This window comes from Phyllostomus hastatus, unplaced genomic scaffold (genome assembly GCF_019186645.2).
Source record: "Phyllostomus hastatus isolate PE091 unplaced genomic scaffold, TTU_PhHast_1.1 phas_scaffold_555, whole genome shotgun sequence".
Taxonomy (NCBI): Eukaryota; Metazoa; Chordata; class Mammalia; order Chiroptera; family Phyllostomidae; genus Phyllostomus; species Phyllostomus hastatus.
In genome coordinates this window covers 6654612-6682600 of record NW_025334036.1, presented here as the reverse complement: position 1 = coordinate 6682600, position 27989 = coordinate 6654612, and the positions used below count along the sequence as shown (strand labels likewise).

Sequence of the window (27989 nt, the reverse complement as noted above, 5' to 3'; positions counted from 1 at the left end):
GGAGGAGACAAGCTTGAGAGAACACGAACAACTGATACTAAGGGACAGTAGATCCGATGAGAAAGATCCTCCCCTTAAGTACTAGTGGAGATACATGTAACCCTGCCAGGTACTGAGAACCTCAGTGAGGGCCTACGTCTTCCCTTCAGGAGGCTAACAGGGTGGGGACGCTGGGAGAAGGGACGCTGTGGCTGGAGCTTGCCAGTTCCCCTGCGGATGTATGGACTTTCAGACAACAGGAGGACTGAGAACCTCCCCATACGAGAATGTACAAAAACTCAGCAAACACCTCCTCCTAGAGAAGGAAACTAAAGCCCCGTGAAAACAAGTGGTTTGGCCACGTGTCCAAGCTCTGGCCCTGAGATTCTCAACCCTGAAAACCAAAGAATCAAGGAAAACTACAGCCAGGCTTACATATTCTGGGGGGATCTGAACAACAATCGGAGGCCTGATGCATTTTGTATATGTGTGTGTTTGACATTGACTGAATTATTTTAAATTTTGTTTTGATTTTCAAAACCGGGGGAAAAAGTAAAGGTCAGCAATATCACGTTACTTTGTACGTGCGGTGAGAAGAGTGATCGGTTAGTGGCGGGAGACTGCCTCCCAACCCTGCAGCTATGTGGTGCAGGAACATTACGCCGTGTACTTTCAGCTTTCAAAATGCTAATTCACATTATGACTTTGGGGAGGTAGGCCCCTGGAAGGCTGTACTCTTCAAAAATGTCCATGTTGTAAAAGCAATGAGAGCCCGTGAACAAGCTCTAGGTGAAAGAGACCTGACAACCGAGAGAGTATCTGACCCCAGACTGGCTCCTGTAGTGGAGATGGAAAAATGCCAGGGAAGCCATCATGTCCACGGGCAGACACGGGAGTATGAACTGGACAGAAGTATGTCAGCAGTGCTGAATCTACTTATGACAAAACCACACGGGGCGTGTGAAAGAGAATCTCCTTCATTCTCAGGATACACACACTTAGGTGTTTCAGGGTAAAAAGGCCCCATGATGGATACATGTATGTCTTCAACTAGCCAGAAGAAATCCTATGTGTGGGTATATATAAAATGAACAGCCACAATAAAGAAAATGGGGCAAAAATGATAACCAATGGTAACGCTGGTTAAAGCACACATTCTTCGTGCTTCTATTCTTGCAACTTTTAGAAAATTGGAATTCCCCCCCCAAAAAGTTAAAAAAAACTGCTCCTTCTAAAAATCTTTAAAATCTGCAGTAGTCTGCAGGGTTTCAGAACACCACTTCCCTGTGATGACATTGTGAAATTCCCCCTCCTCCCTTGAGTGAGTCTCTCTCACATCTCAAGCTCACGTGCGCACAGGCTGGGTTTGGTCCCACTTGCTCCAATCACAGAGGGTGCCTTTAGCTCCCTGCCTCCCAACCTGAGTCTCAGCAGCTGGCTATGGGACCTCCTCCAAGTAATCTTACTAGTTAAACTCACACAGCAGAGGCGCTCCCCTAAGTCCAGCTACCCAGAGGCTGGCTGGAAGCAAGGCTAGCTCAGTGCCCAAACACACAAGCTACCAGTGAGTTCCTAGGGAGCCTCAGGCCACGGAAGCAGCGTGACAGAAGACACACACCCCTGTACAAGAACAAAGGGGTTCTACTTTAGGGAAAGAGAGGTCCATGAAGGTCTCTGAAAGCTGCCAGCGTGGACAGCTCTGAGGATGGACAGGAGAGGGAAAATAAATGCAGGAGCCGGTCCAAAGGGAAAGCCCGATGACATGGCCAAGGGCTGAGAAAGTGCAGGCTTCTGCACACCTGGATGAGGCCATAAAGATGGGCAGCAGAGGATTTCAAGCGCAGCACCCCCGGATCCCAGTCGAAAGCCCAGCAGGACGCAGTAAGAGGTGGAGGAAAGAGCACAGTCATGCACTTCTCAAGGCTACCAGAGGCCACTTAGCCTGCCTGGTAAGCTGAGAATACCATCTCCTCAGTAGGCCATGCAACAGAGGTAGAAAAACAGCCTTTCAAGATACCAAGAAGAGCAGGCTCGCCTACAGCTATTATTTTTCCAACTCTAAATATTTAGAACAGAAAGAAAAACTGTGTGTTCTGGGAGCAGGTCACCACCATTAAAGACCAGACTCAGCATACTTTCTGATATTCCTGTTAGGTCAGCAGAATAGGCGGTACTCCACTTTGGAAATGAGGAAACAGATTTCGAAAACTCCAATCACTTTGCCTTAGGCCAAATACTTAAGATTACTAATATTTCAGAACAGAGAATATAACTGGGGCTCTCACTAGGGCTCTGAGAACTTCTCTCGGTTTACCAGGAGAAGCCCCTAAGTCTGTGTGTGAAGTTTTTTTGAGTGTCCACATTTTTCTTTCTTTCTTCCTTCTTTGAAATGACGCTACACATTTTTCTGAGGAGATGGGCTACAGAATTCAGACTTTCAAAGGCATCCCCACAACTACTCCAAAAGGGATTTTTAAAACTATTTCTCAAAAAAAATTAAATCCATTTTCACCATAAATAGAATTATTAAAATAAATGTTAAAATAATGAATTATAATGTTATAAAAGAATTTCAAAGTCCAAGAATTAAAATGTCCTGGCTTACAACTGTAATATTAAAATTACATGGAAACAAGGTGAATTTTCATATTAAAATGGGTGTCCCCAACCAATACAATTTTGCCAACACAAAAAACAAGTGGAAGTGAAAACCAGAAAACCTAAATTTGTTCCATGTTTGACTAGAATAGAATATTAAGTACATATATATTTGGTATTTGTGTACATTTTTATGAAAAAAAAAAAAAAAGTAATAATTGGGCTAATGGGGCCAACCAGATGGAGTAAGCTGGGTTCTGCCCCCAAGCAGGAGCCCACGCACATGTGAAATGCTGACTTACACATGTGGACACCTGAGAATCTTGGGCTGTGAGTGCTGCTGCCACAGCAGGGCAAGCTGGACAGTGACCCAGGATGGCTGGACAGCGACCCAGGATAGTAAGATAGGGAAATGGACTCTGGGACCCAGGGTATGATGAAGGCACAACCAAGCATTCCCAGAAATACTGACACGTTACAAACTACTAGGTTTTGTCGTATCCCCCAGGAAAGACTTACTGTTTTTTCAGCTGCCTCTGGCCTCTTCTCTTTGGGCTCCCACTCTCAGACCCGCTACTGGCCTTCAGTGTGTGAGGGGGAAAGAATGAGTACAGACTTTAGTTCACAGTTGTTACGGTCAACACTACCCCTGGTTCAACAGTCTACTTAGTACAACGGCATTCAACAGGAGCTTTCAGACAGAGAAACCTCAGCATCTGTGTGGTGGTGCTCCCTCTCCTTTTGCTTTGAAAGCTGATTTGTGTCATTACTAATGCCAGGAAACACTTCTCTCAGCCTGACTCCTCTACGAGCACAGTGCAGTGAAATGCTCTGGGGCGACGGCAATGCTCTGCGTCTGCGCTGTCCGTCTCAAATATCATAGCCCGCAGTCACATGTCATTCCTGCGGCCCCGAAATGTGGTTAGGGTGACTAAGGAATGGAATTTTTCATTTTAGTCGATTTTAATCCATCTAAAAAGTCACATGTCTAGGGCAACCATGCTAGGTACTGCAGATCTACCATGCCATGCAAAAATGCCGCATCCAGCGTGCACTGGAGGTGGTGACCACTGATCTTCTTCATTTTAGACTCACTGAAGAGCATGTTCAGTCATGAAGCGACCAGGCTCTGCTGGCAGCTCTTGGCCAAGGGAAGTACACGGTCAGAGACATCTTTGAACAGCTCTTTTTCTCCAAAAGCAAGTAAAACGGCAGACTACCCCTCCCTATTGCTCTCAGTCTTGTGCCCTACAGAGAGCATGTTCATTTATATGTGAGAGAAAAAAACATTTACACAACTACGTGGTTGGTTATAACAAGTGTGGCTCAGGAACCTAGTCCTAGACGCTACGGAAGAAAGAATGCTAAGGCAAACCAGCTCAGGCCACTCAAAATAAAATACCATAAATGCAATGCAGATTTACAGTCAAACAGATTTTTAAAGTAAAAACCCACCCCCAATTCACTAACGTTTGGTTATTAACATTTAGCTTTCAGCAGAAGGATGTTATATAGTTAAGAAGGGCAATGAGAAGGGACATTTCACCGAGAGACAAAAAAGCATCTCTTTAAGATGTAATCTATAAAGCTAGTATAGGGTTAAGAATCCACAAAAATATCACACAAACTGAAAAAGGTCTGCATCTCCAAAAACAACAGAACCCAATACTAATTTCTACAATCACCAATGTCTCACAATTAGATCAGAGTAAATATTTTATCAGAGTGAAACATTTTACAGTGCACACTGAAAATGAACTACTAAACTGCATTTAAAGAAGATGACAAACATTACTGATGTCAAGCAAACCCTCCTTCCTTTCTCAGAAATAAACCTGAAACTACTTCCACTGTTATATTTGTTTACCAGGCAAGTGACTCATTGAACAAAAATCTAGGAGATTTAGAAATTAGGCATTTCAAAACGTAAACATCTTGCTATAGTCAATTTCTCACTGTGAGAAATGCAGAGAGGAAGAAAACAGAAAGGGAGGCTGGTTCTGTGCAATGCTCACAGCACTGCACTGAGGCATGCACGTGACATGCACTTTCTGCGAAGTTTCTTTTTTTTAAAAGAGCCACTTAATTCCCATCCTGAAGTTGAGTCTTGTTAATGGCCATACACACCAGAGTCGAAAAGGATGAGGTAAGGCCAGGAGTTTCAGTACATCCCTGTAAACCCTTTCTTTTCCTTACCTCCTCCTTAATGTTAAATCGTGATGGTTCTTGTCGGCTTCGGTTTGACCGCCTCACCCCGTAAACATCAGGATATTCTTCCCACATCTGTAAAATTAACAGACCATGCATGGATCTTTTTTCTTGGTCCTCCATTTACTATGTTCATTGCTGGAACACGTATTTTAATTTAAGAGTATTCAGGTAACAGAATATCAAGAGGGTTGTTTTGTTAGTTTTATGAGACAGTAAGCAGCCATCTTTAAAAAGAATAAGACATATCATCCTAGACCACATTAATGTTTACCAATGCCTCCGCATTACTAATGGCTATTAAACTATATGGTACACTGCTTACACATCATTAAATATACATAAACTTACAGATAAATAAAATGGCAAGAGAACACTTGCTTCTAACTAAAGACAAAGTATTTCCTGCTGTTTAAGTCCCTCATGCTTTCCATTTCAACTTTCACTGCATACTGACCTATGTAAGACACTCAAAAAACAAGCTGGGCCCAACCAAGTCTGATTAAATAAGAATCAGGGCATTTATATAATTCCTCAGGACGGGTAACATGCCAGGTACGTATGAGTTAGGTATTTCTAACACTTAAATTAGAAATTCTCAGAATGAGAATTCACTGCCACCTTTTTCCAGCACACGTGATTTTAGTTTCTTAGCAGTTCAGGAGCCCTTTGCCTCCAAGCACTATTTTTAGTAAAAATCCTGACTAGTGATCAAAAAAATAAAGTTTAAAGGAGGAATTAGTTGAAGAGAAAATTTTTCTCACAATATATTTTAGCACCATCTTATACAAAGACTCACGCCAACAAATGCATAGTACAAACATTCAAGGTCCCTCCTTCCTCAGCCTCTACAGGGTCTACCCACAATCCCACGCTCCAACAGCTAAGTACATTGTATTCTTTTAATAAAATCAATTGCTCATACGCAGAATGCATCCCAATGCACTGTGGAATAGCGACTTGAAAGTGTTTACCAGAGTTAAAAGTGTAAGAGCTGCTTGAGAGCCAAAATTAGAAATGGGGTTTATCATTAAAACACTAGCGAAAGCTTATGTCACAAAAATATGTGACGGCAGGAGGAGAGTGCCACTGGCTAAGGCTCATGAAATATGTGTCAAGTGGCCCACAAAAGAAAAACTTGATGGAACACAACCCGGAAAAAAAAAAAAAATGTCATCAAGCCAAGGGAACACTTGATCAAGTGACTTAAAAAAAAAACAAAAAACAAACAAACCCTCAGCAAGCTACAGAAAAACAAAGGCTCCATAAAAACAAGCGAGATGTTCCAGGAAGAAGCATTTTAGAACTAGAATCTGAGCTAATCATGTAACCCGGGGTCTTTGGTTTTTGAAGGTGAAGACTGTATAATGGCCTCAGACTCCTCTGAGAGTCAGAAGACAAAAGGTCCAACCACGGGAGTCAGGAAGAACCAGGAGGTGGGAAATCTAGGCTGAGGAGGCAGCAGTGCAGAACATGGGCCAAACCCGGCAGAGGAAGGAAGGAAATGAACAGCTCTACTCCGGTCCCGTCCACCAACGCCCACCCCACCCCTCTCTGAACCTCGGCTGGAATAGGACATTAGTCCACACAGGTACTGATGGGGCTCTCACTAATGGGGGTGGCGGCTGACATTTACTGTCCCTGCCCCAACTAGCCTTACCATTTAAAAGTATCAGGCATTCAGACTCCACTGCTGAGACGTTAATTACAGTACATATTTTAACTCACACATCCTGAAACCATCTTAGTCCTTTTGAGGGCTCACGATATCTAATTCAACTCTTCAATGAAAAAGCTATGGTGTGGAAGGAACATGCACGAAGAAAACAAAGAACCTTCTTTAGAAGCTCTCCTTTCAGAGTAACAATCATTAAAGTCACAATCCAATCTTTCTGTCTGGTGTGTCCACCCATGTGTTAGGTGTATTAATTTTTTAGAACTGATCACCTTAACTTTAAAAGTATTATTTTAATATTTCTGCCTGAAGCTATATTTCTAGGTTGAAATTCGGTTCAATAGAATCTCTTCTTTCTTAGTTCCCCTTTATCTTCATAAAAGGCAAGGTCTTACAGTTAACAGCTGAGAATGCTGGACAGTAAACGTGACACACACTGGTCTCCTTTCCTCTGTACAAATAAAGAACTGTGCGCAGCAGGAGTTACATCCAGACTCATTTTTGTCCCTACACTGCATCAAAACTGTGCTGTGGCCCTTGGAAGAGGGCGCCTGGTCTAGACGTCCACAGGAAAGCAAGTTGAGGCGTGAGGCCCTAAAGGTGGCTCAGGGCAGCCTTCCACTGCAAGCCTGGGAGGTAAGTCTCTGCATTTAATGACACTCTCAGAGCAAGATTTCTCAGTGGCACTCTCGCATGCAGGTCTTTTTGAATGGATCCAGTCACCACCTGAACTGCCCCCTGTGAAAGGCCCACCCTACACAGCAGCAGGAACAAGGCAAGTACTGGAGGGTCCGATGGTCACTTCTCTGATGATAAGTTAGTTAGCAAGGACAACTTTCACTTTCCCACTGTTAACACAGCCCCCAGCATTCCCTGACCTCCCACCATCTCCTAAGGGTCACTTGCCATTAGCAATGGGTACACTGGGAACAGAACTGAAGCATCATGGTTAATTCCAATTTTGCTCCAGTTCAAGGCAATTTTATTTTCTTAATTTTAGGTTTCTGAAGCTATTCTGCAGTACCTGCAGGTAACTTGAAATCACTTGTACTACTACGAAAATCTAACTGCGGAACAGCAACTGGTATCTTAGAAGGACAAAAACTGATTTAGCATAAAGCTTTTATTTTCATTATTTTATTTTTAAATTTCTAAAGGCAGTATTCTTATGTGAATCACTAAAAATACCTAAGTGTCTCAAAATGATATTTTCAAAGATCAGCTGCATTCCTATGATTAATTAGACCAAGTCATTAAATTTTCCCCAAAACAAATGCATCTTAAAGTACGAGCATCAAAAGCAAAGTGCTGTGTGACTCAATTTACGTCTTTACATTCTTTGCTTGAAGACTCTTCTCTGCTGAGCGAAGAACACTACCTACACTGCCCAGGTACAGGTAACTCTTCCTCTGTGAGAAGTGTTTCTCTTCCATTGTTCAGAAAACAAAAAGGGCCCTGATTTGTGGATTGTGATTACCCTGTCACATTGCTTTACAACTGCTTTTCAGTCACCTGTCAATGATGCTCCGGTATTTTTAGGTATGGTGTAGATTTTTTTTTTCCAATCTAACCACCTTTTTCAAATGTTAAAAACTGAAACTACATAAATTTGTCCATTGCCCTAGAATTTCACAGTTTACGTAATTATTTCCTTTATAGCTGATGATCAGCTAGTAGAGCAGAAAGCAGTGCCTAGAAAAGGTGGCTGCAGTCTTCTCTATCAAGACACCTAACGAGTTTCCCTTGGGAAATAAAGGCCTGCCAGCTGGCCCCAGCCGGCAGGCAATGTGCACGGTTACGGCGAAGGAGCGGTACCTTCTTCACATCAGCTATCCGCTCCTTCTTGGAGGCTGGCTTCTCTTTGGCTTCCGGAAGGACTGGCTGGGACTTGGAACCCGCGGACTCGCTCTCGGATTCCGACTGGCTCTCGGAAGACTCGGAACTGCTGTTTGACTCGCTGCCATGTCCGCTTCCCGGGTCGCTGCCCTGCTCACTCTCCGACTGGCTGCCCGAGTCCGAACCTGAAGCTTCTTCGGACGCCGAATGACTTGATTAAAAAAAAAAAAAGTTTAATAACTGCCATATAAATCTGCTTTAAAAAAATCCAAGCAGTAAAATAACAGTAGATACTAATTTCAGTAATATACGATCAAAATTTCTAAATTTACTTTTATATTCTTATATTGCAAATATCATTACTACTAATCTCAACACCCCTATTTGCTACCATTTCCTGAGTGCCTATATGAAGCCATGTACCAGCTAATTTATATAGATTCACTCCCTTATAAAAACTCGGAAGGGGAATATTATTTTCTGCTTTATTCCAATGAAAAAATATCTGAAGCTCAGGAGTACTTAAGTAACTCTCCCAGGTGACACAGGGAGGATTTGAAACCAGTTCCATCTGTCTGAATCCACCAGGTTTACTTGTTTAGTACCATCCCTTCCTCCTTGACAAAACAACAAAACAAACAAACCCCAACACAGAACACAACGAAAGCAAGGCAGGGTTCCCCAAACAGTAAGACTGCAATCTCTCTGTGGTTTTCCAGTGTTCTCAATAATAGGTGCTAATCAGACTCGTCTGGGCAGCTCCGTAAAAACACACACATGAACCCCAACCCAGAGGTGCTACCTGGGAATCTCCTGCAGTTGAGTCCCAGACCTGGAAGATCTAACAGAACAAAGTAAACAAAAAGAACACTCTGATTCTAAGGAGAAGGCCACCTAATCCAGTGCAGACAGCTCCTGGCTACCACAATCCCTGCCCCTTCCTCATTCCCAGTACCCCTCCCAGGGAGGCAACCTAAGCAGGTGACAGCAGAAGCCATAGAACAGGAGCAGAAGTCTATTGGGAGATCACCAGCCTTGAGGAGTAGAAGGCAATATACCCTCCTGGTGTTCCAACCAGCAGGAAGCATGCCAGGAACACGCTGGCAGGAGTAAAGACACTTTAAGAGAAAGGACCTACAGGGAGTAGACATGTCAGAGGAAGCGGTGGAGGTGGACAGCTCACTCAGCTCTGCTGCTTAAAAACGACCTTTTCAGCCCTGACTAGTGTAGCTCAGTGGGTAGGGCGTCCTCCGGCAAACCGAAAGGATACGTGTTTGATTCCCGGTCAGGGTACGTGCCTGGGTTGCAGGCTAGGTCCCAGTCGGAGGTGTGTAAGACAGCCGATCATTGTTTCTCTCTTCTCTTTCTCCCTCCCTTCCCCTATCTCTAAAAATAAATAAGCAACATCTTTAAAAACATTTTCTAAAAAAAAATCTACCTTTTCATTTTGGTGAGAAGGAAGTGGGGCAGAACCCAGAGTAACATTAACTTAACAGAAAGGTCCCTGAGTTTAATAACCAGGAGATAAGACACACGACATGAAAGCCCAAAAACTCTAGAAGGGAGGCTAACTAGGACTGACACAAAAGTCCTGTGTGAGCCTCAGTAAGCACAATGAGCACGGGGGCGTTGTGTGAAGACGAGGAAGCAATGACAATAAACGGGGAAGGTTAGTCTGTGCCTTGGGAAAGGGAGACGGAATCATTTCACAAGCACCATGTATCACTCTAAGTGCTTTATATGTATCCTTCTGCTTCTTCCCCAGAACAACCCTCTTAGGCATTACTATTCCCATACAAAACAAGAAAAACTGAGAGGTTTTAAGTACCATGATTAATCATATAACCCAAAAGTGTGCAGGGTGGGAGGGCGGCAGGAATTCCTCCCCAAGTCTCGCTCTGAAGAGCGCACTCTACTTTACAAGAGGGGTGCAAAACCTTAGAGACTCAGAAAGTAAACTTTTCCCTCTCATGCCAAGTCACAAACCAGTCAGTCAGACACCCGGTACCAGTCACTCAGTATTGTCAGGGCCTCGTCACACTTACTGACTCCCTGATCCTCCCCCAGGTGTCCAGCCTGCAGCCCAGGATGGCTGTGAATGCGGCCCCACACAAAATCGTAAATTTACATAAAACACGATGAGATTTTTTGTGTGTGTGATTACGTGTTGCAATGTATTTCATGTGAGGCCGGAGACTTCTCTTCTTCCTCCAGTGTGGCCCAGAGACGCCAAAAGGTTGGACCCCTCTGCCTACGGTGACTAGTCGCTCCTCCACCTGTGACCAGTGAGAAGGCATCACCACGCAGAGAGGAGAGACAGGAAGGCTGAATAGCCTAGTTAGAAAGCGAAGGTTCCAGAGTCCATGGCTTGGGTCTCTGTCCTAGCTCACCTCAGACCTGTGCCATCTTTTAACCTGTGCCATCCTCTGGGCCATTCAATACAGTCATGAGCAAGAAATGACAGCTATGAGCAAGAAAAGCACCATTCTACAAATGCCAAACTCTTACCCAAACATGAGAAATTTCAGAATCTCACATCCAAGCTCCGCCTCCCGTCCTAACACAAAGTTCTTCCCAGCAAGCTCCCATGGGTGAGTCAGTGCCCACGCAATCTGTGGCACTGGCTGGAATTTATTAACAGCTGGAGCTCCGCCAAGTGCTCACAGAAAGGTACTGAGGCAGCTCCAAGCATGTGCTTGTGAGTAAGGGATTTAAAAAGGGCAGTCTATTAGAAACCCCAGTAGCCCAATGGATAAGGCACTGGCCCCCTAAAAAGGGCAGTGTATCTGAAAGGAGTGTCATTCATCACTTATCCACTCCTCTGCTCCAGCGACAACACTGAACCACTTGCACTCCTGCCTCCACTCCTGGCTTCAGCACCAAGCTAAGTACCTCTGATTCTTGAAGCTTCTGGTATCACCTTCTCTAGGAAAACACCCTTTGTGCTCTCCGGTCCGAAGCTCAGTGCCTACTAGGCACTCCCACGATACCTTATCTTAGCATCTCTGCCACAGCAGTTATTACCCCCGGGAACTGAGAACAGGCAGCACCTGAGCTTCAACCCCCACACTCCAAAGGCTCTCACTTTTTAACACATCCTAGAGCAAAAGATATTTGTTTAAAAAACAATAAACATCTCCACATTTAAGGCACTGATTGTCTAACTATTCCCTCAAAGGACAGGATATTTCCTGAAATATTATGCAGCTTTGCTATTAATGCCTGATTATAATACCAAACACCAGTAATGCTAAATTGTAGTTTGCAATGCTGATTCAGAGGAGATGATGAGAAAAATCCACAAGACTGACAAGTAGGGTCGAAGTTCAGTTGATGAGAAATCCTTTAACTAAGCTTTCACCTAAACAATAACCTAGTAAAATTACCTGATTTCCAGTGGTATGAATAGTTACAAGGCAATTAAAACTAGAATTTTCATAAATTATCCACCATACATACAGAATCCTCATGAAAAACAAGTATCTGAACCTGAACCTAATATAATACTGAATGTAAATTGTAATTGAAAAAGAAAGTTTAGAAAAGGAAAATCAGTATCTGAAACTTACTCAAAATGTAAATTAGAAACAAATTTCTTAATTTTTGACTGAACAATCCATACAAGGGAAATACAACACAAAAATAAATGAAAGCAACTCAAGTCAAAACTGAGCTTTTCGATCCCCATAGAAGAAAGAACGCTTATGGAAAATGTTTAACACTATTCACTTGTGGATAAAAAGAGTTTGGTATGTCTTCAAAATCCTTTTTGAGGCTGGCAAAATGGAGCGGTGAAGTGTTTCTTACAAATGGACTTTGAAATCAAGCGGCATCAATGGCTATTGTTCCAACTTTTTCAGCTCCATTTCCCAAACGGCCAGAAGAGGGCAGCACGGCAACATCCGCTGAAAAGTGCAAGCCTGCGGTTCTCGGCCCAAGAGCTGCCATTTCAGCACTTAGTGTTTATTTTCCTAAACTTAACAAAATGGCTGAACTGCTGGCAGAGCAAGTTTTTGTTGTTGCTAGTGGTGGTGGTCAAAGCAAAATCTGGTAAAAACACAGAGCAATCTATGCTGAGATTCCATAAAACTGATTTCCAGAGTAAGCTCTATCCCTGATACACAGCTAGTGTTTTCGGAGCACTCATGTGGCAGACATACGCAAAAATTCTTCTGTAACCCTTACATAACCAGGAAGAGGAATCATCCTCCTTTGACAGAAGAGACTTAGCCCAGGTGTGTGCGTGTGATGCCACCATCCCCGCCCCCAATCTGGAACCTCTAAGTGGCACGGCTGCCCCACCACAGCAGTCACCCTTCAGTTCAGCAGATGACTGCTACGCTGCCCCAGGCCGCTGCCCCAGGCCGAGGCAACGCACTGCCTTCCAGGTACCTCCATGTCAAAGATCCTTAAGACCTCCTCCAACCTCTGGCTCTAGGCCCATGATTCTCAAGACTAAGCTACCTACATCATAAACAAGGTGAAAAGGCAAGCAACAGAGAAAAGAAATATCAATGTATTACATAACACAACAAAAAATGTATACATGCAACAGATGAAGAATTCCACATCAAAGGGAAAAACAACAGAGAACTGAGCAAAGGAAACAGACATGCAGCTATACAGAACAAGAACTGAAATGGCCAATAAATTTATAAAAAGGTAATTAAACCTCACCCGTAACTTGGGGTGTATATGACAACAGATTATTTTACATTCATTTACTTTGCAGAAATTTTGAAAGTCTAATAATATTAAATGATGGTAAGAAAGTAGGGAAAATAGCCCTGGCTGGTGTGGCTCAGTGGATTGAGCACCAGCCTGAGAATCAATGGGTCACAGGTTCGATTCCCAGTCAGGGCACATGCCTGAATTGTGGACCAGGTCCCTAGGGCCAGGCATGTGAGAGACAACCACACACTGATGTTTCTTCTCCCTCTCTTTCTAAACCCTCCCTCCTTCCCTTCTGTCTGAAAGTAAATAATATATTTTAAAAAAAGAAAGTAAGGGAAATAATACTCATATACCATTATTGAAAAAGTAATCAGTAGAAGCTTTGGAAAGCACCATGACATTATTCGGTAAACCTCAAAATATCCATATGTATCATGCAGCTGAGCTTGCGGGTGGGTATGTAACCTAGACAAATTGGCAACCTTGTGCAGAAGGTGGGATATATAAAGTTGTGCAGAAGGTGGGATATATAAAGTTGTTCAGAGCTCTGCTCCTAAGATTTAAAATAACAAAAATCTAAATGTTTATGTATGAAAATATAAAATGGGAAATAGTCATACTATGCAATGAACTAGGGGATGAATTAGATCTATAAGTATCAACATGACAATTTCAAAACTATGTCTTTTAAGCAAAATATATTATGTAAACCATGTATGTTTTAATGTCTTATATGCCAAGCTCATGAAATTGACTAGGGAGAAGGGGTAAACCATATACATCTAACTTTCTTAAAACTTGAATTGTATTTTTGGCACTTTTCTCAGTTTTTCAAAAAAGAGGTTTTTTTTCTAACAAAAAAGAGGTTTTTTCTAACACTGCAGAACTGATCAGTATTCAAGAGCAGACTCACCTAGGATTCGACAGTTCTGGAGGTTACTGTAACACTAGTAACATATGGATCCTCTTTCCAGAAAAAGGCATATGTGTAACAAAAATGCCGCTGACAGTTCCGGGGGATGAAAGCCAAGTCCCATCAGTACCTCTCAGACTGAGGAATCCAGTGGTAAAGTGAGGTGGGGGCTGGGGGTCTACCTTCAATAATATGTTCCCAAAATTCCCAACTGGTGCCAGACAGAAGTCATCTTTATCACGCTCCTTAGGGCACATCAAACAAATGACACTCAGGCATACGTGTCATTGGAGGAAAATGAATTGTAACAAGAAGCGTGGCCAAGGACAACCTACCCAGGCCAGGCCTGGCGATGCACGAAGGGTTACATACAGGAAAAGGCCAAGTTTCTACACAGGCAAGAGCAGGTTAAGAGACTCTGCAACCCACAAGCAGTTAAAATAGGCATCCTGAGGGGAAAATCTCTCCCTTTAATCCACCATCCTCAAGTGACCTACTCGCATCCATTTAGAACCCTGAGGAGAGATGGCCTAGTTTGCACAGCAATTCCTTTCAGCCCACTGAGTCTTGTCTTTCCTTATTAACTTCCACACTATAATTTTTAGACTTTTATAACACAGCAACTCCGAAGTTCAAAGGAGATTTAGAGGCATGGGTGCTAACCTCAATAGTAAATTATGCCCAGAATGTCACAGGAAGTGAGGTTCCTGCATCACACCACAGAAAAAAGGGGGGAAAAAAAAAAAAACCACAGAAAAGGCAAGTGCTCACAACCCTCTTAGTAAGAGCCGACATTCACCATGTCAAGCAACTTGCTGAATGTTTCAGACCCATTTCTCAAGTGCAGAATCACTGACCTGTTGGGCTGTCCTGTGTGTTGTAGGATGCTGAGCAGCATCCCTGGCCTCCACCCACTAGATGCCAGTTGCACCCCAGTCCACCCGAAAATATCTCCACACGCTGTCGAAAGTCACAGGGTAGGCAGGGGACGCCCCTAGCAGAAGTGTGGTTTTACTTCAGTGCTTCAGAAGTGTGACTTTATTTCATTCTAACTGCCCTAACAGATATGTACTGCACATTCAAGAACTATTCCCCTAGAATATATACCTAATCCTAACCCTGGCTATGCAGCAGGCCCATTTGGGCGACTTCAGACAGAACGACTAAAGCCCTAAAACCTAACCAAATGTGGGCTGGTTTCTTTCTAAGTGATTCTGCTGCAAAGTCTATTTGCAAACTAAGTTTAAAACCAAAAGAAAGAAAAAAAAAAAGGAAGCAAAGTCCAATCTTCACAAAGGGGAATCAAAGTATGCAAGGACAGTTCTCCTAGGTCTCCAGGACACCACCCCCTGCAGCCCACCCAGCCCCTCACCCACCATCCTCGAACCACTCCCACAATGCTCCTCTAACTAGGACACAGGAGCTGCTCCGGCAGCTGCATTTTAACTGGGAGTCTTCTGACATAAAATTATGACCTGCTGAACAACATTATCTGTCTGGCACCAATCACACCTACAGTGCAGTGATTCTGAGTTTCTGGTTTCTTTAAAGTAAGCAAAGTACAGAATTATTCTAGATTTTTACTATGTTCTACAATCTCCCCCAGTGTCCTCGTACCCATCTAATTTGACAGCAACTTTTTAAAAGAGATTTTATTTATTTATTTTTAGAGAGAGAGGGAGGGAAAAAGAGAGGGAGACATCAATATATGAGATACAATTGGTTGCCTCTCACACGCCCCCTACTGGGCCCCTGACCCGCAACCCAAGCCATATAGCTTGACTGGGAAACGAACCTGCAACCTTTCAGTTCATAGGCCAGCACTCGATCCACTGAACCACACCAGCCAGGGCTGACAGCAACTTTTGACAAGATGTTAAAGTGGAACCAAACTGCCAGTGTTTGACTGCAACTCTACCATTTATTCTACCCTGTGCCTCGGTTTTCTCATCTACAAAACAGACTTGTGAGGATTACTCAATTTAACATTATACAAAGGACACAGGTCCCAAGCTATTGCTCAATCTTTCCAAAGGAATCAACTTAGCTTTCACTGAAACACCTCTCAAGCTCATTTCGTAGGCTGGTTTGATATTTAGTTGAAATGCATGAAAACAAGCACAACTGGCATAAACAAATGAGAAGTAACTACTAATTCTTGTTAAGGATACAAAAGTCAACTAAAGGAAGAGAAAGGCAGCACGTATAAAGAAGCTCAGCAGGGTGCAGGACCACCCATAGACCTGCAAAGGCAGAGTGCTCACTGACAGTTACTTTGCAGAGCTGGTTACTTCTAAGGAGGTTACTAAGCAATTCTGCTACACTAACTCCCATATTAAATAAAACAGCACTCAATAAAATGTAAATCTACTGTTACTTTTTTTTATAAACTGCTCACCAAGTGCTACTATCCCTCCAAAAAAAAAGATTACTGGTATTCCAAGCACTGCTGGACTTAAGAAATAACCCTGCAGGCCTGGCCAGGTAGCTCCACTGGATGGAGCCTGGTCACCCAGGACACTGGGGTTGCAGGTGTGACCCAGGGTCGGGCACAGGCAGGAACCAACCCAAGAGTGCATGAATGGGCGGAGCAACAGGTCGATGTTTCGCTCTCTAAAATCAGTAAGTAAAAACGTTTTTAAGAAGGAAAAAGAAAAAGAAATAACCCAACAAAGTGCAAAACCCTGAGGTTCATTTTCACATGCTATTCTCTCATTTTCTCTTTAATGCTGGTTACACTTCACAATCCACCAGCAGTGACAAACACCACTCTAACTGGCTCCCCAGCGCAGCCCCGTCCACTCATACAGCCTGGGCTTCAGTTACCTGTAACAGCAAGAGGGAAAGGGAGTTCTGAAAGGACTGCAACTGAGTTCAAAGTTAATTCTGGAAACCAAGCTTTTGGAGGTATTTCAAAAGGGAAGAGGTAGCTCTAGAATTTAAAGCAATTTCGGGTGGGAAAAAAAAAACCCATCAGCATACACACACAATTTAAACATATGCTACAGCTGGATCTGGCAGGACACGATGCAGAAACTTCCCCTTCCATCAAGCACACAACCCAACCCCCATTCTGCCTCCAGACCTCCAAACTCAAGATGCTGTTGAAACTGCCCAGAAAGGGAACTGAGAATACTGGACAAGCAAAGACCAAAGGTTAGAAAACAATATAAGGACAAGAATTCTGGGCTCCACCAGAATATCTGAGACACATGGAAACACATGCAAATGTATGGAAACAAATGCAAATTTAAAACACATGGAGAGCTTTTAAGTTAACTGGGTCCCAGGGGTTGAACTGACCATGGGTATTTTTAGAAGCTCTAAGATCTGATATTAAAATGAAAAAGGAAGAAGAAATAGAATTCAATTGTTAAATAAAAATTCAACCAAGTAAAACTTAAAGATCTAATTGGCTTTATGGAATCATTCAGGAGTTGGGCAGCATGCCAGTTGCAAGCAGAGAGGAGCTCCACAGGGCTGTACAACAGGGAAGGATTTAAAGGCAGAAAGGGGGCAGTAAAAGGAAATTATCAGCAGGGAATCCACGACTGCCGGCAAGCTCCCCCTCCAGGGGAGCGCTGAGAGGTCTATGAGCAGACTGCCTCTAGGATGACCGGTTAAAAGCCACACTCTTGGGGAAGGTTGAAAGTGTAAATAGGTTAGGTATTAGGTCTTGGTCTGCTGTGTGGGGGCTTTCACACAAGTGACTCCATTTGGGGCCTGTTTTCTCTTTTTTAAAACACAACCGACTCATTAACCACAAAGGAAAGGAAGGATGTGGAGGAAACCCCCCAAAACCCCACAAATATTGGGACTATACAGTTCTAACATAATAAACGGGACTTCAGACATTATGCTAAATCAAATATACAGTGCCAATGTGCAGACCGATTACTGAAAGCAAGCTGCAGCCAACATAAACATGAGTTGTGAATGTTACTGCTGTTCCATGAATATTCCCAACCAGCACTGCACTCTGGCGTTCACTGTTGACTCTTACACAGCCTGAGAGGGAAAACGAGGCAGAGGGTAAGCCGGGGCAATGATCACTAGCCCCAGAGGAGGAAAAAGGGCATTTGCTCAGAGTGACTGCCAAGAGCATAGGACTAACTCAAGTAAGAGGCCACGCTCCAGTCCGGAAAGAAATCGCAGACTCCCTTGAAGGCTGGTATTCTCAGAAAGAAATTCTAGCAGAGGCTTGCGTGCAAAACACACAGTTTCTATTAACTTAAAGGGAAGTTCGTTCCTTAAAACCACCTGAACTTCTCTTGTAACTGGCCTAACCAGACCCTTGTCGGGGGAGACCAGGACACCAACCGAGGCCCTCAGGGACAACCTAGCTCTTATAACCGGGCTTAGAAAGTGCAAAGGGGTAAGAATGTAAAATGAAGCATCAGGAATAAAATAACATTACTAATAGCTTTCCTTTATGAAGCACGTTCAATAAGAGCAAATTGCAAGATTTCGCCGGCCTCAATCCCGGGAGAAGTTTTTAGCACTAGAGTACACACTGCATTGACACCTACTGTGTACACAGCTGTCACCAGACCCTGAAGGAACAAACCCATCACCAAAGACCAAACAACTCACTAGAACTGAATCCAAAGTATAAAACCTGGACTCTCCTCAGAACGATGCCTTACCCAGGGCTCTTCTTCAATGTTCACGCCTGAAGGCCAGAGTGATCGCATGAGTACCCAACCATGAGGGGCTCTCCAGGAAAAAGAATTTCAGTATGTTCAATATAAAATAAAGTCCAGGAGATGTTGCTGAAGTGTCAAAAACAAAAAAAGTGACCCTTAACCAAAAATGTAAATAAAATGATAAATTGGAACTGTTTAGAAATGTAGCATGGATGGCTTCCACACACCTCACTCCTCCATGATTTATTTCATAAAGTAATGCCGTCACTCACCTAATAAATTGCACTCAAAGGTAGACAGTATTGGAACTTACTTTCGACTTTAGACTGAATAGGCAGAAAGGTCCTAACAGACATTTAAACAATGTATTCCAAACCCCGCATTTGGTGAGTCACTTTTGCTGAGGTATAAATTTGACTTCAAAGCGCAGTCAGGCTGGGTGCAGGAGGAAATTGCTCAGCTGTAACAAGTACTCAGCAGAAGTGAGCCAACATAGTTATTTTTATTCAAATACAAAATAACTTGGGTGATTAAAACATTTATTAAAAAAAAAGTGTTAACTCTCGTAGGTGGCTTGTGGCAAGAGATGAAATAACCACCAAAAAACAATACTGTTTCTTTGCTCAAGTGCTTCCCCCTTCAAGAAAAGCTAACTGAACTCCTAAGGTTTTCAGAAAAAAGAAACGATCTTTAAAAATGAAAGTATTCAATAGATGTCACACAGAGCAGTCACACAATCTTGACATTAGGAAAAGGTTTAGTGTGCCACATTTTATGGGAGAAATGACTGGAGTCTGGAAATCTCAAGTGGCCTCAAGATTTATCACAAATGTGAGGGGACTGCCATCTTTGGGGGTGTCTGGGGAGACACTAATTGTTAAATTGTGAGTTTCACATACTGGCAGGTATAACACAATTAAACTTCCAAGTCCACCTCTCCAGCAATGCCTTCTAAAGCCTTACCATAGTTTTTGCCCACCTTCCTGTGATGGCATAATCTTTACAAAAGATGTTACTCCAAAGAGTTAAAAATATCAATTGAAAACGACAGATTTTCGAAGAATCCAAAACAGAGAGATCAACCCTTTTCCATTGTGGACACAGGAGGAAAACACAGAAAAGGCTCGATGAACAGACCCCAGTGAACCATACTCTGGTTCTTTAAAAATATAATTGATTCACCTGGCATGTGAACAGTTCATAGGTAAACTGCCACATTATCAGACTGGTTTTAACTCACATAGCAATGATACCTATTTTAGGCTAAAGCATCTCCAGCAGAATGGTTTAGATCCTGGAACATAACTTCAATGACACAACTCTATTCCACCTTTAGGAATTTAAGGAAATACAAAAAAGAAATTACCAAATACAAAAATGTTAATATAACTATTTAATCTTAATGAACAAGCAAACCAAACAAAGAAAACCTTTGTTCTTGTTGTTTTTCATGAACTTCAAGAAGTTGGAAAGGCCCTAACCAGAGAGGGTGTGGCTCAGTTGGTTGGGTGTCATGCCTCAAAGTTCAAGGTCGCAGGTTCAATTCTGGGCACATATGCCTGGGTTGCCTGCAGGTCCAGCCCCTAGTTGGGGCACTAAAGAGAGGCAACAGACCTCTTCATCTCCACCTCCCTCCCTCCCCATCTCTCTAAAAATAAACACCAATTATGTTCAAGTTCTACAGTATTGGCCTCTAAGGCTGTTAAGTATGTTACATTTGACACATTAAAAAAAAAAATCACTTAGAGCCCTGACTGATGTAGCTCAGTGAATTGGGGTGTCCCTCTGCAAACCAAAAGGTTGGCAGTTCCATTCCCAGTCAGGTTACACACCTGAGTTGCGGGCAGGTCCTCAGTTGGGGGATGTACCAGAGGCAACTAATTCGTGCTTTTCTCCCACATCAGTGTTTCTCTCCATTTCTCCCTCCCTTTCCCTCTCTAAAAATAAATAAAATCTATTTTAAAAAATCACTTACAGGACTTTTGATGATCAAGTCTATAAAACAAAATGAAAACCCAGTTTCACTTCAAGTTTCCATGAAGTATCCAAAGAATTCTTCCTAAAGTACCAAAACTATGAGAAGTTACAAAACCACAATGAACTTTATACCTTTCATAAAGTGACACCCGTAAGGGACACATCTCTTTTGAAGTATTTTACTCAAAAAATGTCTGACCTATGGCCAACGGCATGACACTTCACTCCTGCTGATGCTAAAAGTACTCCAATGACTTACAAAACAACCTCTGGTCGGGTACAATAGAAAAAACACTAATACAGCCTTGCCTTCTTATTTAAATTAATTGTGCCTGTATAATGTCATCCTTGGTAAACTCTGATTTTTTTTTTAACCAGAAACCCTTGCAAGGGTTTCCAAACAAGGCAGGCCACGAGAATCACCACAAATTTATTGGGACTGAATTAAAATGTCCAGAATGCAGATTCTGAGATGTTTTCCAACACTTTGCCAAGTGATTCTAGTATCAGTTAAGTTTCAGGAGTCACTTTTCTTCTGCATGTGCTATTAAAGCTTTAAGGGTTATTTTCCTAGTATCTGTTTGCATAGTAATGAGTGCCTAAAGCTATATTCTATTTTTTAAGTTAACCTAATATTAAGTTATTAAAGTCAAAAACTTTAAGATACCTTCTACTTTACTACCCCGTTGTTAATCTTAAAAATAAACCACTATGCACATACTGACCTGAGCTTTACTCCATCAAATGCCAATTCAGAAAAGGTATGGTACCAAGTAAAAGGACACGGGGACAAACTCAAATAATCGTCCCTTTGTTTATGAGCCATGTATTTAAAACAGCTCTAACACCTGCGAAAACGTTTTGATTTAAATAAAAATGTTTCCTTTGACAGTGAAACAGTTTTGGTCAATAGCAACAAAATTCAACTCACTAATCATTTTGAACATTTAAAAAAAGGGGGGGCTATAGGATACCGGAAAATAAAGCGAAAAATATAAAAACGGGCAATTTTTTTAATCTGAAGGTTTCCGGCTGGTGCCTTCTACTTTCTCCAAAAGTAGAAGCTACTTCTAATACCAGAAAGCCGTTCCCAGGAAAAGTAAAAGAATACGTGCTGCAGGAAGTAGACGGCCTGAGAAGGTGGAAAGAACAGCCAGGAGCGAGATTACTCAGGGTAGTAAACTCCCCACGCCGACCGCGCAGGTCCGAAATCAAGATCCCTTTCCTTCCCGCTCCCCTTCCAGCTGCGGGGCTCGCGGGGCTGAAGGGGAAGCACCTGGGCTGCGCGCGCAGCACGTCACCACGTTCACTCGCGTCGGCGACGAGGCGTCTGACGTCACGAGGCGGAGCCGACGCTGTTGACCTGCTGTTACCAAGCGTGCGCTCAGCCAATCAGCTTTCGGCGCCGGCGCCGGCCGGCCTTTGAACTCGGCACGGCAACTTCCTGCTGTTTGGCGAGTACACAGTGCAATGCAGTATGTCTGTCAGCGCTGCGGCACAAAGGAACAGCCATTTTGTGACTGAGCTGGACCTGCACCAAGATGCCAGGGGCTCGCAGAGCTTCTGCCAGGGCTAAGTACCGAGATGCCCTTTATTTTAGCACCAGAGGACCAAAAAAGGAGAGGTGGGAGGAGAAGAGGTTTTGGTATTTCAGGTTTCAATTCGTTTTATTTTCAGTCTTGTGAAAACTCCCGATCCGTGAGAATTAACAGTGTCATAAAATGGCTGCCACTTAAAAAACTGGCTTTTTACAGTCCACAAAAGCAACTGCATTTACCATTTCCAGACACCCCAGGGTTTTAGAATAACTGCTAAAAGCTGAATGTCACCGTACCACAGGTTGCCAAAATAAATCTGGTTCAGAGGCAATTTGGAGATAAATTTAATACAAGGTTTCAGTTCTTAAGATAAATTGCAAAGGCGGAGGAGTCCTACAACACAGAACTCTTTGTGTGCCCACACTTCCATTCTGGTTCCCTTCTCTCCTGCTTCCCTTACTGGGTATTACTAAAGCCACCTCGAAATGTCAATTATTTACATGTGTGTCGTATACGCTTCTGTACAGGCCCATCACTGAAACTTTGTTTTAAATATTTAGAAACTTTACAGGTATCAACTGTTTTTCTAAATCTTATTTTTGAAAGTTAACTTGCACTCTTCAAAAGCCATGCTATACAAAATATAACATTGTACTTAAGTATATACTTCAACAAATTACAGGAGTAATTTACATAATCACTGGTAAGGACTGAGTTTTTTCCAAAAAGAGTAAACTTGCACTCAACCCCTTCAGCTCCTAAAGTAGTTCAGGCCAAAGTTTTTACTTGACCTGCAGAAAGTTCTCCCTTCCTCTTGTGCAAAAGTGGTTTTTGTAGTAAATACTATAGACTTTGTGACCTAGAAACAGGTCCTTAACGGGGAAATTCTGTTGGATTAAGGAACAAAGTGCTAGTTAGAGACAGTCTCCTTTATTTTAGCTCACTAAAAACAAAAATAACAATGTACTACAATGAAACACCAATAATATATCCTTTAGCTTTACAAGTTTAAAAGGAAGTGATGTCATAATTATGTACATGTGTTAAGGTATTCAATTTAGGGTAACCATAATTCAAGTAAATTTAAAACTTTAAGGTCTCTTCAAGGAGTCCCACAAGTATTTTTGGGCATTCATCAGGTACAGGAATCAAAATATACTTGAAAAATGCATTTAAAAACACACTATATGCATCTTGTTTACCTACCCACTGCCAGTAGGTAAAATACATGACAGCTTCAGAGTCGTTTTCCAGGTGAAAGAAATTATTAAAAGAATAGCAACACTGCTTTTTCTTTTTAATTAGAAAACAGAATTTTATCCACGTTAACCACAGCCCTTGCATAAGAAAACCAAAGGCCAAGTGAGACTATGCAAAACACACTCAAGGGATTAACAATTTTAGGTGCTGTATCTTTAGTGATCTGTCAAACACCTGTGGGGATTCTTACTTCTTCAAATCACTGTGACTTTTCAGAAAAATCAGTCTAGGATTACTCGTAGAGGAGTTCTCAGTCCTAAATCTAACCTGTGTAATTACAAGGGCATTGGAGTGCAAAAGACATCACCAAACTATGTGACAACTCAGGTTTCAGAAGAATGTGGAAAGGTATTTTTGGAGGAAAAAAAAAAAAGGGTAAACTATTCGAAGTCTAATGAAACAGATTAAAAGTCAACATTTGTAATAAACCATGTTAAAAACTTGCATATTCACTAACCTATAGCAAACTATTATTTATATAAAATGGTAAAAGCAAAAGTAGAAACAAAAACTATAATCATTCTTAACTACATGATTTAAAATTCATACCATGACAATTTGTAAGAACACAAGAAAAGCATTCATATACGTTTAAAAATTAACATACAGATCATACAAACATCTCAGAGGCTTTATTCCTTAGGCACTAATATATACTCCAACAAATGTGAAACAAATCATGATTTTTAACAGTACATTTGTGTAAGCTTCAGAAGATAAAGCATTCCAAAAGGCACTGTCGAAATAAATCAATAAATGTAAAGCAGCTACAACGAAAGTGCCAGGATAATATACTATACTACATCTACCAACCAGAAAACATTGTCTGAATGTAAGCATACAAATGTAGCCTTAAAATATTTTAAATGTAAAATATACAATTTTAATCACAGTAACAAACACAAAGCAGAAGTATATTAGGAGTACTCCAGGATTTCTGGGATCACAGATTTAATTTCATAAATGCAGGAACTGTAACCACTGCCTAAATGTTGATAAATCATACAAAATTTCTTAAAATGTCAAAGGTATCAAAAAGAAATATAGCATCAAGTAAAAATATAAACTGAGAGGCATCAGTCAAGGGGTTCCATTTGCAATTTCCTTTTAAAATGTACATTTTTTCATTCATATAACTTTCTCAAATGTCTATTTACTATAATTTACTACCACAAGGCTCCTCGATGGCCTTCAGTTACAAGTTTGGGAATCCTAGTTTCTTCAAAGAAAAAATTTGCCTTGTATGTAAAATGGTGCAATGCAGCAATGGCTAAAACCGACAAGGTCATTTTTCTACAGCACAAAAACCTAAAACCTGAAGTTTATTAACAGAAAAACTGTAGTTTGCAAAAAAGGCCCCCTTGAATAAAGGTACCTTACCTTTAGACTGCTGTAAGAGGCCTTAAGTCAACTCAACTTTCATAAATTGCTACCAAAAAATTAGGGTGTGGCATATTAGCAGTCTCAAGGTCACGCTTTAAAAATCGAATCCAAATTATTAAAATACTTAAAATAACACAGACAGCTATCCTTGTCTGTCAAGGTAAACAATGTAAGCTGAGGTTTCCCCCAAAAAAAAGAAAAAAGGAAGAAAGTTGATAGCTCATACCTCGATGCATTGCTGTGTGGCGAACTGTCCTCCTCTTGGCTTTTGTCCTTATTTCTCATCATCTTTTAATTCTTAAATATTAAGGGGGAGGGGGAATCTGTGTTTGCTTTGAAGTCCTGTGCCCAGGTATTTACTGTCAAAAGTTGAAAGAAAGGTAAGGTCCCAGCTTCTAGCTATGGTTTCATTATCAGGAACAAAGTCCTGACCACGTAATGATATTGTTATAATACAACAGCGGTAAGCACCAAAAAACAAAATATTTCTATTTTTACCTTAAAAAAAGGAGGGGATAAACCGAACAGGGGCAATCATCTCTATCAATAAGGAAAGTTTCTCAAAGTAACACACTGGATACAAATAACAATCTCTGTATCTTATTGCGTCATACAGGAATTTCTCATATTTACAAAAAATAAAGCAAACTTTAACATATAAATCTTCAAAATAATCACTAATGATCACAAACTTACCTGATCCATGTAGTAAGTCCAAAGCAAGAGTCCTATCTAGTAGTAGAAAAATATCAGATCCCAAATAATTAAAAATAAAAACAAAATTCTCCGCTAAAAGACCAAAAATAAATAAAATAGCCCTCAAATATGTTAACTGTTCAAAAAAAATAAAGCAACAATTAATATTAAAACGGGTACGAAGAAAAAAAACCTCATTAGGAGAGCGCACAAAAATGGAGGTGCGCCATGGCTTCTAAGCTGGAAAAAACAACGACCTGGGCTCTCAGTACGGCTGCTTCTTTCCAACAAGGCACGAAAAGAAAGCTCCTAAAAGCTGCTTTTCTCCCTAAAAAAGGTTCGAATCGACCCCAATAAGTCACTAGGAGAGGCAGGGGGCTGCGGGGGCCCCCTGAGGCTGCCCGAAAGTTAGGGAAAGTTGCGTAAAGTGAGGCGAAGGCAGGGAGCAGAGCGCGCTCTCTCTAAGGCACAGCCGCCATCTAGAGCCTCCTTCCCAGCTCTGAGAGCTCTGCCTTTGATTGACACTCTCTACATTTACCCCACAACTCAGGTGATGTACCATAGACCCACCCCTTCATCTCCACCAAAAATCTTTCATCCCAGGGAGCCTGAGGACCCCCCACCCCACACCTCTCTGCCCCTCCAGACCACCCCATCAGAGGGAGGGGGGAGGGTTTCTTAACCCCCTCTGGCTCAAGCACCCTTTTTAAGCCAGAGAGAAATGTAATTTGTTCCTTTTGTCTAAAGATCTGCTAAATATTTCAGTCCTTGAGCTAAAATAACTTCCTCTCTGGACAGGAAGTGCTGTTTTATAAAGCCATTTTGAAGAGGGGATAATTCTTAAGAGAATTTTAAGCTCATTTTAGTACTAATCTTTTTAAAAATTAACAACCCCCCTGGGTAAAATGGTTTCTAAATAAAAGCAAAATCTCAATTTCATAAGTTAATTGCAACTTTTGCCTTCTTTATGAAGCCTACAAATTATCTAAAGACAAAATTTTAGGGGGCATTTTCCATACCAACAGGAAGAAAGGGGTACAACTCAAGAGCGCCTCCCTAGTGTTCAGTTGCATTAGAGCAAAAATTAACTAGTTTTTATTCTAGCATCTCAATTTTTCTTCATACTTTCACAAAATTCTTTAACCCGTTATATAACCTTGCAAATTCCTCTCCCCCCAAAAATCTCACAGTCAAAATATATTTACTTCCCAGACTGATTCAGGCAAAACAAAGTTATTAAACTCAAGAATATGGAACTACCATAGTCACCTTCCAATAACAAATCCAAGAAACTCCACCTCTAAAACCAACACAACACATATATCCCCAAATCTTCCCTTGTATTTCAAGTCCGTTTCTATGTATATACACATTTAGACAATGGTTATTAACAGTCACATCTGACAACACAATTATCAAAGTAATGTCACAGGGCAAATTCTCCTAGATATGAAAACACTAAGATCTATGGAAACAAAATTAACACTAATGCCAAAAATCAAGTTATTCAACACTTTTTCTCCCAGGAAGCACCCAAGAAAACATTCACACATCCAAAAAAAGACTCAAACACTCCCTGTTCAACATTATAATCTTCCAGAACAATGTCCTTTCCTGAGGATATACATTTTCCATTTATACATACACTGGAAAAGCAACAAGTTGTATCCAGGTAAATGTAAAACCCATAACCAAAGCCCGGTTTCAATTCCATACTTTCTTTCTACAAAAGATAATTTTTGTACCAAAATCAAAATCCAAAATTCCACTTTTTACATATACAAACTAACCACTTCAAACCAATGAGTATACTGCATATGTACTGATAATGGATGTGTGTGCTATAGTATTTGGCGTTAATCGCAAATCACAGTATAAGTAACTATTTCTCACCAAGAACAAAAATATCAAGCTGGGCTATTCCTTTATAAGAAAATATTATCAACAATTCATTTGGTCTAGCAAAATAAAGTCTACCACACCTTTATAAACTGATTATCAATAAATATAATGCCAGTATTCACCTGGAAATCAAATAAAAGTAGCCTGTGGCATGATGTTATTTATTTTAAATTTCTTAAGGTACAGAACATTTCAAGGCCTTTTATGAATATATACTAAAGGACACTTCCTAATAAAGCCAACAATTCTTCCCCTAACATTAACTAAAGACAAAATGAGGTAACAGTTTAAATGTTCAGATGAATATTCTATGCCAAGATGTTTTATTAACGATATTAAGAAGTAAAAAATATCTTTTCATCAACACAAAATAACTCAGAAAAACACTGTATCACTCATCCTGAATTTTGAGGCAAAATGCATTTTTGTTTTAAAAGTTCATTAAAATCATGTGGCAAGTTAAAGATTCTATTATTACCCACTGGCTGGTTATTGTTTGCAAGACATTTTAAGAAAGCATAGAACAGCATTTCAACCAAATGACCATCTCTTAAAAGCACAAATACATTTCCACAACTTTCTGGAGAAAAATTTTAATCAACGAAGTAAAATATTTTGCAGCACACCATTGCCATTTTTACCAGCTTTATTCAATACACTTGAGTGCTGGGCAACTGTAAAGGCCAAAGAGTTATTTACGGCGA

General features: G+C 41.4%; 1 protein-coding gene across 5 annotated transcripts in view; it reads right to left on the bottom strand.

Moving 5' to 3' along the window:
• CHD2 (chromodomain helicase DNA binding protein 2) overlaps positions 1-25924 on the bottom strand; it is an 85203-nt gene extending 59279 nt beyond the window's left edge. For 2 of the 5 annotated variants that reach the window (XM_045824716.1, XM_045824719.1), the window contains exons 1-4: positions 21232-21734; positions 8276-8507; positions 4774-4860; positions 3097-3158 (exon numbers count right to left, since the gene is read on the bottom strand). In XM_045824716.1, coding sequence (XP_045680672.1) covers positions 3097-3158; positions 4774-4860; positions 8276-8507; positions 21232-21332 — 482 coding nt within the window. In that variant the 5' untranslated portion in view covers positions 21333-21734. Of the gene's footprint in view, positions 1-3096; positions 3159-4773; positions 4861-8275; positions 8508-21231; positions 21736-24913; positions 25047-25383 lie in introns of those variants that run through there. The other 3 variants (XM_045824718.1, XM_045824720.1, XM_045824715.1) reach the window with 3 other exon arrangements.
• Positions 25925-27989: the final 2065 nt, after the last annotated feature.